Source organism: Balaenoptera acutorostrata, chromosome 15 (genome assembly GCF_949987535.1).
Source record: "Balaenoptera acutorostrata chromosome 15, mBalAcu1.1, whole genome shotgun sequence".
Classification (NCBI taxonomy): Eukaryota; Metazoa; Chordata; class Mammalia; order Artiodactyla; family Balaenopteridae; genus Balaenoptera; species Balaenoptera acutorostrata.
This window is the reverse complement of record NC_080078.1, coordinates 28,454,912-28,467,971: the sequence shown is the minus strand read 5'-3', so window position 1 is coordinate 28,467,971 and position 13,060 is coordinate 28,454,912. Positions and strand designations below refer to the sequence as shown.

General features: G+C 42.3%; 1 protein-coding gene across 4 annotated transcripts in view; it reads right to left on the bottom strand.

Annotated features, from left to right (window-relative positions):
• The window catches only part of CPPED1 (calcineurin like phosphoesterase domain containing 1), a 190,744-nt gene that overhangs the window by 111,228 nt on the left and 66,456 nt on the right, over positions 1–13,060 (bottom strand). For all 4 annotated transcript variants that reach the window (XM_057528886.1, XM_007188377.2, XM_007188373.2 and 1 more), the window contains one exon: positions 1,290–1,712. In XM_057528886.1, coding sequence (XP_057384869.1) covers positions 1,290–1,712 — 423 coding nt within the window. The remainder of the gene's footprint in view (positions 1–1,289; positions 1,713–13,060) is intronic.

The following is a 13,060-nucleotide window of genomic DNA, read 5'->3' as shown; positions in this document are numbered from 1 at the left end:
CTGATGCCATCTTGACACTTCATTTCCTTGTCAACAAAGACAAAAAAAGTTGGTTTTCTGCACCAACTCAAGCATGGCATAAAATTTCAAAGGCTTTAATAAAAGTTTTCCAACTTCACCTCCATGGAACAGTTGGAAAACGTCTCCAATTATGCAAGCTTTTTGTAAAATGTCTCGAAAATACAGAAGGGCCTATTGTACTTCTCACAAGTAAATGTGAACACATTTAATGCTCAAAGGTGAAAAGAGTGTCAGGACTTTTTTTTTTTAATGAATGCTTGCTACTTATTGGGTCAGGCCCCCTCCCTCTCCCTACCCCCTAACAAATAAAAGAATGTATTTATATTTTAGAGGTGTTTGATGAAGTACACTCTGGAAAGATCTGAAAGGAGGCATTAGGACCAAAACAAGAGACACAACAGCCATCAAAATTGGAATCCTGCCAAGTCAGCGGTAACGCAGGGAACCGGCTGAGAACGCACTATTTCTCATGAGAGAAAGCTGCAGGTGCTCCCAGGAGGAGGAATGAGGTGTGTGGGCTGGCGGTGCACACAGCGCCACCGGAACTGAGATCTCTAGAAATGGAGTGTCCTCATTGTGTGTGTGTGTGCTCACGTATGTGTCATATGTATGATTAGCTTAAAATTCACAGCAGGGTAAGATCAGACTAAATAGATTTCTCCTCCTACTTCTGGAGGAGAACTCAGTCCACCTCACTAAAGGAACACTGATAAGGCTCCAGGACCTGCCCTACAGCCACGTTCCAGGATTTCCCGGGTTACATCTAATACTGGTAGGAAGTTTGGCTCTTAAATACCATCTGCCCTTGGGCAAGTTCCTGCTTCCCAGAGAAATGAGAAAAGATACTCCTGGCATCTTCCTTTGCCTGGGGCACATACAGCCACACTCAGACCAGACCCGCCCCCCAATAACCCCCAACCTGCAGGGTCCCTCCCCATCCTCAGCTGTGAGCAGCTATGACTTCAGTACTCAGCTTGGGGCTGTTCTCATCCTGTCCAGGCCCCTTCTCACTGAGTCCTCACAGCCACCCCATGGGAGAGCTGCTTCTGCTATTCCTACTTTACAGACGAGGAAGCTGAGGCTTGGAGGGCAAGGCAGCTCATCTAAGGCCACACAGCCATGAGTGCCAGAGCTGGGATTAGAATCCAGTCCTGCCCAAGGCCCCATCCTCTGTCCCCTTTGCCAGGCCGCAGAGGGGCAGGAGAAGGATCTGGACACCGCCTCTCCAGATCACCCTTCAACCCAGACACCTGGGGCCCCAGGCCTACCTGCTCGGGAGAACTTGTCTGCCATCTCCTTCCGCACCAGCTTGGTGAGGTTGAAGTAGTCGTCGTCCTCATCGATGCTCTGCAGGAACAGCGGGATGTGCTGGAAGACGACGGCGTGCTGGCACTTCTGCTGCCCTGCGATGCTCAGCTGCTGGTCCAGCCACTGGTCCTGGGCCTGCTTCAAGGCAGGGCACATGGAGGCATCGTAGAAGAACTGGGAGTTGAGGACGAGGAACAGGACGCCCCCAGCCCAGAAGCTGAAATAGTCATCTCCCCAGGTCCGCTGGAACTCCGCGATGGTCTCGGGGGTGGGGACATTGCCCACGTCATGGTTGCCGCTGACGAGGACCAGCGGGATCTCGCCGTCCACGGTCCTGAGCACCCGCTGCAGGTCCTCCGTCTGCTCCTTCCGCCAGGGCGTCCCTGGAAGAGTGAGGGTCATGTCCTGAGACGGCTGAGGCTGCTTGTGCCTTTATAATATCAAATTAGAGAATAATCTAGAAATCCACTCAACTGGACACATGGAAACTGCAAAAAGCAGTCACATGTTAAAAACAAATCAACAAGTGAGGTGGGAACTTCTGTCCTCCTTCCCCTGGAAATTCAGTGTCTAACTGGCCATCTGACCCAAAATTGCTGATTGAGTGATGGTGTAGAGTCATTCTAATTGTAAATATTAGTGAAGCTGAATTTCTATCTTTTATTTAGAAAATAAATATAAATAGTTGTGACTTTTCTGCCCTGTTTCAAGGGGTCATCAAATGCACCCCTGAGATGTATGGACCCAGCTCTGAACGCTAACTTCAAACGACAGCTATTTAAGTTTTTCTTACCATACACACCACCGTGCAGACTGTGTGACCACCTTTATGGGAAAAAATCTCAGAATCCAAATGGCTACATCAACTGGCATGTGTATCTTGCCAAACCTTCCCCATACAGGGGAAGAGGCATTTTATATTCTACTAACAGTGTGCTAGAGAGCAGGGGCTCAATGCCTTAATATGAAGCACATTCCCCCTGGCACTCAGGAGTCAGTATGGAGATGATTATTTGGACAAAGAGTGGGTTCCCTCCTCCCTCAGATTCCTGGCTTCCACGCTTCCTGTAATAATGTATTAAAACCTTAATAAATGGGCTTTGAGATGACCAATTTAATTCCAGATCTGTTTTTTTTTTTTTTTTTGGTGCTACTTTATTCAACAAATATTTATCGAGTACTGACTATGTATAAGGTACTGATTTAGCTACCAGGGTCAGCTGTGAGTCAAAGAGACACAAACCCTTCCTTTCAAACTAGTGAGTCAGACAATCTGTCAAGTAAATTATAGAAGCACACCCATCTGTATCAAATGTTATTAAGCATGATTGAGAAAAGCAAAGCGGGGAAAGGACATGATTCCTGATAGTTCTGAGGAATAAGCTCAGCATCCTGCAAAGACAGCATATGAAAAATGATGAAAGAGAGAAGCCCACCTTCACGAGGGATGATAAAAATTCACCTGAAAAATGCTGCCATGAGCAGATGAAAATTATACCCCCCATTTCATTTCCATCATGAATTAAAAAGAAAGCAGCAAAGTCTTTACAAAGCAATTACAGCTAAGAAAGAAGAACATAAAGCAGAAATAAAGGAATTCAGTTTAGATGGTCAGAAAATAGGCAGATGTGAAATAGGAACTGGTAGAACTAACTCAGGAAAGAAAGAGAGGGAAATGACAAAGCCACTTCAGAAATTACAACCACAAGATTAGCAGTGAGATTTCCTTTACAGCAAGTATATGCCTGCTTTTCTAAATATCCCATCAGAGTGTGTACAGAATGTGCACTCTCTAACTGTTGAATACAGAGTCCCTCATATTTCCACTCAATCAAACTTGTTAATGGGGTGATTCAAACCTCCTATGTCATTATTCTTAGCTTTTGGCCTATTGATCTGTATCAGTTTCTGAAACACCTGGTTAGGTCGTCACTCTAATTATGGATCAATTGATTTCTCCTGGTAATTCTGCCACATTTGGTGTTCACTTACTTTTAGCTATGTTGTTAGACACTTAAGAGTTCAGAACTCCCATATCTCACTGAAATATTTTTATATTTAATCCTAATAAAATAAATAAATGAAGAGAAAATAAAGAGGTAGATCTGTATGGATGTTGTGGAAAGATCTGTAATATATATTAAATTAAAAAGGTAAGACATGGAGGAGTAAAAATCACACATATATTTTAAAAAGGCTTACACATATTCATATATTATGGATAGAACTTCTCCAAAGATACAAAGGAAACTAACAACTCTGGTTAAATCTGGGAAACAGAAGTGGGGAGTGAAGGAGACTTTCACATTTGGTTTAAAACCCCTTATACTATATTTTTAAAGTTCCATCCTTTCTTCCTCACTTTTTCCAAGCTTATGTATCAGTTTCATTTTAAAAAAGAATTAAATTTTAAAAAGCTTATGTATTATTTTCATTTTTAAAAAAAGAATTAAAAAAAAAATCCTTAGCCTCAGGATCCTAAGGATTAAAGAAAATTTAGGGGAGGCCAGTCAGGCGGCTACATTTCCAGTAGACCACAATCTCGGGGGTGAGTGGAATTTACTGGGGAAAGGCCGGCTGATCCCCACAGAAAGAGCTCAGGCGAGGGGAGAAGCAGGTCCTGCCTAGCACTGGGGACCAGGAAGCCTCTCCCTCGGTGGTGCTGGGGATTTGCCTACAGACAGCATCTGCTTCCTCACTGGTCTGGGCTGGCCCTGGGGCTCCTGGTTTGAAGAGGCCGTTGACTGATGTTGCTTCCTTAGCTGAACTTGGACTGTGGGTATCTGTGTTGACTCTAAACCCCTCTAAGACGCCACTGGTCTGTCCCTTTCCCATGTGAACAGACTGCTAGTTAGAGAGGATGAATCCTTTACGGCCTTGAACATGATAAACCATCTCAAAGGGACTCCATGAACCAACAGTAATTTATCACTACTTTTCGTAACCAGTTTTCTAAAAGACCCCAAAACTACCACAATTGTCTCCTCCTTTCCATTGACTTAGGGATTTTCTGACACTCGACTAGCCAATATTTACCGAGCACTGACTCCAGGCCAGGCACTGTACTAAGAACTGTACGTGTATTAACTCAGTTGACAACCAGTGGAGAACTTGAACTTGGTGCTCCGGCTCAGAGTGCTGCCTCTCATTACAGTGTCCTGGTCACAGTGTATTATGAAGTCCTGATCCACAGCACAAGGACTTTGTAATACACTGGGGTGCAGAGTGTCTCCCATTCTTGATTTTCAAAAGACATTTCATCACAATGCTTCATACACTGACTGAGGCAGACACAAAGAATGTTCAAGTAGCTAATGACCATACACAGAAAAGTTAAAAATGAGCACCTCAAAAGACAGACTTATTCAAACCTTGGAAAGGAGACCTTGTCTACAAAGCAATCTACAGCGAAGAGCTGTGAATTATACACAACAACAGGATGTTTGTTTGTTTCCAAACTTCAGAGGGATGCTGCTCTTGGAGAAATCACAAATAATCCCCAATAACCTGTTAAAAGACATGAAGCCCATCTTCCCTGGATCCCCTCAATCAAAGATAAGCCTCTCTTGTGCGGCTTTTCCAGGACTTTCTATACCCCCCATCTGGCAAGGTGTGGATGGGGAGTCTGTGACACATGGGTTTGGACCTTGGCTCTTGCCCTTCACAAGCTGTGTGGCCTTGAATGAGTCACCTGGGTCCTCTGAGCCTTGGCCTCAGTATGTGTGAAATGGGAATGATAACCCCACAATTCAGAGGGCAGCTGTAAGGATTCATACCAAGATGATTTCCAGAATTTGGTACAAACAGGTATGGAAAAGGTGATCTGTCTTCCCTCCACCCCACACTTGAAGGTAGTAATTCTTCCCTCTTTATCAGTAACCCAACCATGTACATAGAGCAATCAATGTATCATTCCTGGGGAATTCCCTGGTGGTCCAGTGGTTAGGACTCCGCACTTCCACTGCAGGGGGCATGGGTTCAATCCCTGGTCAGGGAGCTAAGATCCTGCAAGCCGTGAGGCGCAGCCAAAAAAAAAAAAAAATCATTTCTGAAGGAATAAAAACATTCTCCAGGGATATAAATAATTTTTAGATAAGAATTTCAAAGTGAAGGAGTAAATTCTAGATGGTAAAAAGCCAAGTTTAATGAAAACATCTGCATTACATTCAACACGCTCATTTGTGTATATCAGAATTTCTTTAGGGTCAGAATATCAATAATACCTTAGAATTAACATAGCTTATAGCACATCTTAGCACACCTTCCAAAAAAAGTCATAATGTTGTAGCAAAGCCCACAGCCAAACCTCACTAGCACCAGGAGTAGAAAAGAAATGGAAACCTGGTCAAGGATCCAGAGCTCCCATGAGATTATTATTAAGCGAGGCTCTGCGCTTCACAGAGAAGATAGGGAAGGAGGCAGGAAAATAAAAGACTCTGGCTAAGGAAGAAAAATTGCAAGAAATGGTTCAGAAGAGAGAAGGAAAAGGATTGTTCTGGGCAGGTCTTCAAACTGGATGAGGGGTGTCTGCTGAGAAGTGGGTTACCAAGGGAACAGGGACCCCAAGGTCAGCACACACCTGTTGCATACTGAGGATAATTCTGCATGGGACTGGCAGGGCAGTATGGAAAGCTATGATGTGTTTAAAATATCTTTTAAAAAATTTTAATGCAATGAATTAAAATTAAACCAGGGCTTCCCTGGTGGTGCAGTGGTTGAGAGTACGCCTGCCAATGCAGGGGACACGGGTTCGGGCCCTGGTCTGGGAAGATCCCACATGCCACGGAGCAACTGGGCCCGTGAGCCACAACTGCTGAGCCTGCGCGTCTGGAGCCTATGCTCCGCAACAACAGAGGCCGCGATAGCGAGAGGCCCGCGCACCGCGATGAAGAGTGGCCCCCGCTTGCCGCAACTGGAGAAAGCCCTCGCACAGAAACGAAGGCCCAACACAGCCAAAAATAAATTAAAAAAAAAAAAATCTCCCATTCGTGATTCTCTACCCTCTTTCCTTTAAAAAAAAAAAAAAAAAAAAAAAAAATTAAACCAGGAGGTAAAGAACATTATAAAGATAATAACAAAATACTTATTTACATCATTCATTGACTTTGAATTTTTTTTTTAATTTATTTATTTATGGTTGTGTTGGGTCTTCGTCTCCGTGCGAGGGCTTTCTCTAGTTGCGGCAAGCGGGGGCCACTCATCGCGGTGCGCGGGCCTTCTCACTATCGTGGCCTCTCTCGTTGCGGAGCACAGGCTCCAGACGCGCAGGCTCAGTAATTATGGCTCACGGGCCCAGTTGCTCTGCGGCATGTGGGATCCTCCCAGACCAGGGCTCGAACCCGTGTCCCCTGCATTGGCAGGCAGACCCTCAACCACTGCGCCACCAGGGAAGCCCGACTTTGAATTTTTAACATGATGTGGTATCACAAAATGTGTAACTTACAGGCAATGTTCATTAAAGCAGAGATTATTACCTTGTTGTTTTCAGAATAGCCTTAAAATACATTGATAAAATCTCTCAGCAAACTTGGAAGAGAAATAAACATCCTTCACTTGATAAAGGGCATCTACAAAAAAAAAACTATAGCTAACATATACTTAATGGTGAAAGATTGAATGCTTTCCCCCTATGATTAGGAACAAGGCAAGAAGATCTGCTCTCACCACTTGTATTCAACAACATACTGGAAGTGCTGGCCAGTGTAATTGGGCAAGAAAAAAAAATAAAAAGCATACAGACTGGAAAAGAAGAAATATAACTGTCTATTCTCAGAAGATATGACTGTCTCCATAGAAAACCCCAACAAATCTAGAAAGAAAAAACCGCTCCTAGAACTAATAAGGGGAATTAGCTTGGTTACTGGATGAAAGGTCAATATATAAAAATCTATTTTATTTCTATTTACTGGCAGTGAAGAACTAGAGGTTTAAATAGAAGGATTTAAGAGATATTTAGGAGGTAGAAACAAGAGAAATCTTTGTTGTATTGACTACAAGAAGGAGAAGGACTCAAACATAATTCCCAGACATCTGAGCAACTGGAAGGTTAGTCATGTCATTTACTGACACAGAAAAGACTAGGGAAGAAATAGATTAGAGGTAAAAATCAAAAGCTTTTTTTCAATATAAAATCTGATGTACTGGTACAAGCAACATAAGAAAAAACAGACAAATTGGACTTCATGATAATTAAAAACTTTGTGCATCAAAAGACGTTATCAACAGAGTAAAAAGGCAGCCTACATTCTGGGAGAAAATATTTTCAAATCATACATCAGATAAGGCACAATATCCAGAATATATAGATAACTCCTAAAACTCAACAACAACAAACAACCTGACACAAAAGTGGGTAAAGGACTGAAACGACACTTCTCCAAAGAGGATATAAAAATGGTCAATAAACCCATGAAAAGATGCTCAACCTCACTAGTCATTAGGGAAATGCAAATCAACACCAAAATGGGATACCACCTCACATCCATTAAGACGGCTACAACAAACAAACAAAAAACAGGTGTTGGTGAGGATGTGGAGAAATGCAAACCTTGTACATTGTTACTAGAAATGTAAAGTGGAACAGCTGCTGTGGAAAACAGTATGGTGGCTCCTCAAAAAATTAAAAATAGAATTACCATATGATCCAGCAATTCCACTTCGGGGTATATACCCAAAATAATTGAAAGCAGGGTCCTGAAGAGTTATCTGTACACCCATGTTCACAGCAGCATTATTCACAATAGCTAAAACGTGGAAACCCAAATGTCCATCAGTGGATGAATGGATAAGCAAAATGTGGTATATACACACAATTCAGCTTTAAAAAGGAAGGAACTTCTAACGTATGTTACAACATAGATCAATCCTGAGGACATTATGCTAAGGATAACTTGCCAATCACAAAAAGACAAATACTATATGATTCCACTTATACGCTGGGGGTGGCATTTCAAGCCAAAGCGCAGGTGGGCTCTGGATTCAGAGGTTGTGAGACTGCCTTCATGAGGGGTGGTGTCCTTTGGGCACAATCCCTTCTGGGCCTCTACCCCTTAAAATGGAAATTTTATCACCTCTTTTATGGAGATGCTGTAAGATAAATGAGATCATGCATTAAGTGCCCGATGTGTAGCATGTGCTCACCTGTCTGTCCCCTAGCCCTAACCCTCTCCCCTCCCAGCCCTCCCAGTGAAAAGGCAAGGAGGAGGGAAGCTAGACATTAGATCATCTTAGATCTCCCCGGTATCCTCCTTATTCTCGGGGTGATTGGCCCCTGGCCCTACTGCTGACCCCTGAGCTGTGCAGGAAAGGACAGCACACACGTGCATGCTGACACCCTAGCACATGGGTGGGGAGAATATCCAGCTCACCTCTACCTGGCAATTTGCTTGTGATGTTTGGAAGCCACAGGGCACGGCAGAAAGGTGGATGAATGGATGGATGGACAATGATAAGACACTTGTAGCGAGGGTGAAACCTGCCAAAGATGAGAACTTCTAGTGCCAGCCCTAAGAGATCTCTGGAAACACCGTCACTGGTGGCCCTTTATCATTTGAAGATTGGAAACAGAACAGTCCCATCAGGGCATCTACTGAATGGTTAAGATCATAAATTAAAACTCCTTTTAGGGGCCAATTAGGAAAGATCAATTTAAAATTTTAAAAACTCATATCTAGTCCTTAGCAATTCCATTTATAAGAATTTATCCTACAGAAATATACGTGTGTATGTATATTCACTGCAGCATCATTTGAGAAGACAGAAAAATCTGAAATGACTTAAATGTTCATCAATAGGGAGTGTGTCTTTACTATGGAACAATAAACGGTAAATATGTATCATATAAATGTATATTTGTGTATAAATATATAATATAAATACATAATAAACAGGTAAGTAAATATATACTGCTAAAGCTTGGGGAGCTATGGCTTGGGCGGAGAGGTTAAGTGAAAACAGTAAGTTGCAAGAACCAGTATATATGATTCTGTTGAAAATAAGCCAACAAGTTAGTATACTCAGAGATAAAATTTCTAGAAAAATATGGACGAACTATTAATAGTAATTATCTGTGGTGAATGGAATGACAGAAAACATTTCAGTTTCCTGTAAAGTCTGAATTCTTATAATGAGCATGAATTACTTTTACAATCAGAAAAACAATCAAGACATTTAAAAAATTACAAATGTGCTAGAATTATATCGTTAGGTAAACAAGTACAATTTTAATGGGAACAAATACAAAACAAATGACAAGGCCAATGTGTAAGATAAGTTCTTCGCTCTCAGAAAGACAGAAAATAGAGGAAAGAAAAGAAAGCACCAGAAAAGTGTATTGTTTTTGTTTTTAATTCTTTTTTTGCTTCATATAAATAGAATCTTACAATAAATGGTCTTGAGTGGCTAGCTTCCTTCACTTAGAACAATGTTTCCAAGGTTCATCCATGTTGTAGACTGTATCAGCACTCCATTCCTTTACTGCTGAATGATACTCTACTGTACAGATACACCACACTGTGTCTATCCATTCATCAGCTGATGGGTATTTGGAGTGTTTCCACTTTTTGGCTATTATGAAAAATGCTGCTATAAACGACTATAAACTTCTCTTGGGTATTTCTCTAAGACTGAAATTGCTGGGTCATAACTGTATGTTTAATCATTTAAATAACTACCAGACTGTCTCCCAAAACACCATTTTACATTTTACATTCCTGCCAGCAATGTACAAGGGTCCCAACGTCTCCACATCCTTGACAATACCTGTTATTTTCTGTCTTTTTGGTGAGAGCCATCCTAGTGGGTATAAAGTGGAATCTCATTGTGGTTTTCATCTGCATGTACCTAATGACTAATGATGCTGAAAATCTTTTCACGTGCTTACTGGCCATTTGTTCACCTTCTTTGAAGAAATGTTTATTGAGATCCTTTGTCCATTTTCAAACTGAGTTATCTGCCTTTTCATTACTGAGTTGTAAGAGCTCTTTATATATTATGGATACTCGTCCTTTATCAGCTATATAATTTGCAAATATTTTCTCCCATTCCATGGATTTGTCTTTCCACTTTCGTGATAATGTCTTTTGAAGCACAAAATTTTTCAAGTTTGATAAAGTCCAACTTACCTGTCTTCTCTTTTGTCGTTTGTGCTTTTAGCATTATATCTAAGAAATCACTGTCTAATACAAAGTCTAGTACAAAGATATATGCCTACATTTTCTTCTAAGAGTTTTACGGTATTAGCTTTTATTTGGTCTTTGATACATTTTGAGATAATTTTTGAATATGGTGTGAGGTAGGGGTCCAAATCTACTCTTTTGCATGTGGATATCCAGTTGTACCAGCACCACCAACAACCAGTTGTTGTAAAGATTACCCTTTCCCCCACTGAATTGTCTTGGCAACCTTGTCAGAAATCAATTGATCCTAAATGTGAGGGCTTATTTCTGAACTCTCAATTCTATTCCACTAATGTCTATCCTTATGCCAGTACCACACTGTTTGGATTACTACAGCTTTCTAGTAAGTTTAAAATCAGGAGGTGTGCGTCCTCTGATTTTGTTCCTCTTTTTCAAGGTTGTTCTGGCTATTCTGGGTCTCCTGAGTTTCCACATGAATTTTAGGATCAGCCTGTGGTAACTGTGGAATCAAGGAGAGCTAAGATCAAGGTCTACCACTCAGGAAGCTTACAGCTTTTAAGGAAAGCTTGTTTGAGTTTCTGTCATTGCAAACACACCCACAGCCAGGCTGGCCGTTCTGGGACTGGACCATGACCCAGCAGGTTGGCCCATGCCCAGAGATTAAAGGTGATGTGTACTTCTGAAAATAATGTCCCGACCACCTGTGTGCCTGCACTACACAGGCGAGGGAGGCAGCAGGGGTGTGGGACCCTGACGTGCTCTGTGAAGGGTGTCACATTAGGAGGACCACGTCCTCAAGAAGATTCATCTGCCAAAGGCAGACGGGAGGGCTTAGAGGGAGCTGAATGGAGGAAGAGGCGTCAACAGACAGGCGATTTTATGGGGTTCAGCCAAAAGGTAATAAAGACTGGAACAGGGCCGTGATACTAGGAATGGCAAGGAAGGAGACCATCGAAATACGTGTCAGCTTTACCATTTGAATAAGAAAACATGGAGGAGAAAAACATGTAAACATTCTGCCATTATCTGGACTTGTTGCTGCTAGCCAAGGTCTTCCGTAAGTTATTTTTCCCTCCAAAGTGATCCTTTATTTGGTATCTGTCTTCTTTAGAGCCAATCTTGGTGCTACTATAAAGTGTGTACATACATAATGATAAAATATTCAATTTAACAAAATGCTACTGGGCACTTGGTACATGCAAGACATTGCTTAAGCCTGATGCTGTTAAGAGACAATGTCATGCCCAGGGACAAAGAAGCTCCAGGACAGTTACAAGCTGATTCACCTCTAAGTACCGGCAAGTCCTCTTAGAGGAAGAAATGAGCACGATTCATTTCTGTTCACAGCTTCTGGGGTGTCAGATGCATGAAAAGGTCTTATTTAGAATGAGTGTCTCTTTTTACTTTAAGATTCCATTTTACAATCTGAACTCTGGCACTGGCAGCTATGCCCCTCAATCTTTGGTCTCATTTGGGATTTTAAATACACAACCTAATGAAAAGTTAATAGGAGATTCACTGTTAAACTCCAAATATAGTCACTGCTCTTTCAAAGCCAGAGGCAAAAATCTAAAAAGCCCCAGTCATTGCAGGGCTGAAAGAAGAGAAATTATTTGTCTTCCGCTAGGCATTTAATCAACGCGCACCTGCCGTCCTACTGTGTGCTAGGTCATGGCCACACCAGAATAAGTTAGATGTTATCTTTGTTCTCACGGAGTTCAAAGTCTGGAGGGGGCCCAACATGAAAACAGGCAGCGACCATATGGGTTGTGAAGTTCTGTGATGGGAGCAATGGGCCCTGTGGAAGCACAGGGTTGGGGGTAACTGATTAGTTGGGAGGTATTCGAGAGCGTTGTCAGAGGAAGCAACACTCCAACCAAATATCAAAAGGCTTAGGAAGAATTAGTGCCTGCTGGGTAGCGGGTGTGTTTTCCTAGGCAAAGGGAATAGCAGGGTGAAGGCAGAGGTCAGAAGGAGAACCTGGCACCATTTGGGATGTCGGGCAGTGAAGACTGCACAAGCCAGAGTAATGAAGAGAGCTTAGACGCTTGGATACCTATTCTGTAACTCAGCACTGAGCTAAGTGCTTTACACAGATGATCTCATTTGCTCCCAGGAGAACCCCAGGGGGTAGAATTAACAGTACAAATGAGGAAACTGAGGCACAGGTGAGCACCTCATTCAAGGTCACGGAGTTGATAAGTGGCACAGCTGGATTTTAACCCAGGTAGGAATACCAGATAAAATACAGGATGCTCAAGTTACATGCGAATTGCAAACGGATGAGTTTTTAGTATAATTATGTCCCATGGAGTATTTGTATTCCTGTATTTTTATTTGCTAAATCTGGCAACCCTAAACTTAGATCCCACCTGGGTTAACCCAGCCTGACTCCACAGCTGATGTTCTTGGCTATGAATGGAAAAGGGTGCGTACCCCATCGCCTGGTCAGTGCCAAGATGCAGGTGAACACTACAGGGGAAGACAGAGGGAGCTGCAGTCAACTCCATGCGTTTCTATGTTGAGATGCAAGACTATGATTTCAGGCCCAATCCCTGAAACAATTAGCTTGACCACATTTTTCTTGATGTGTT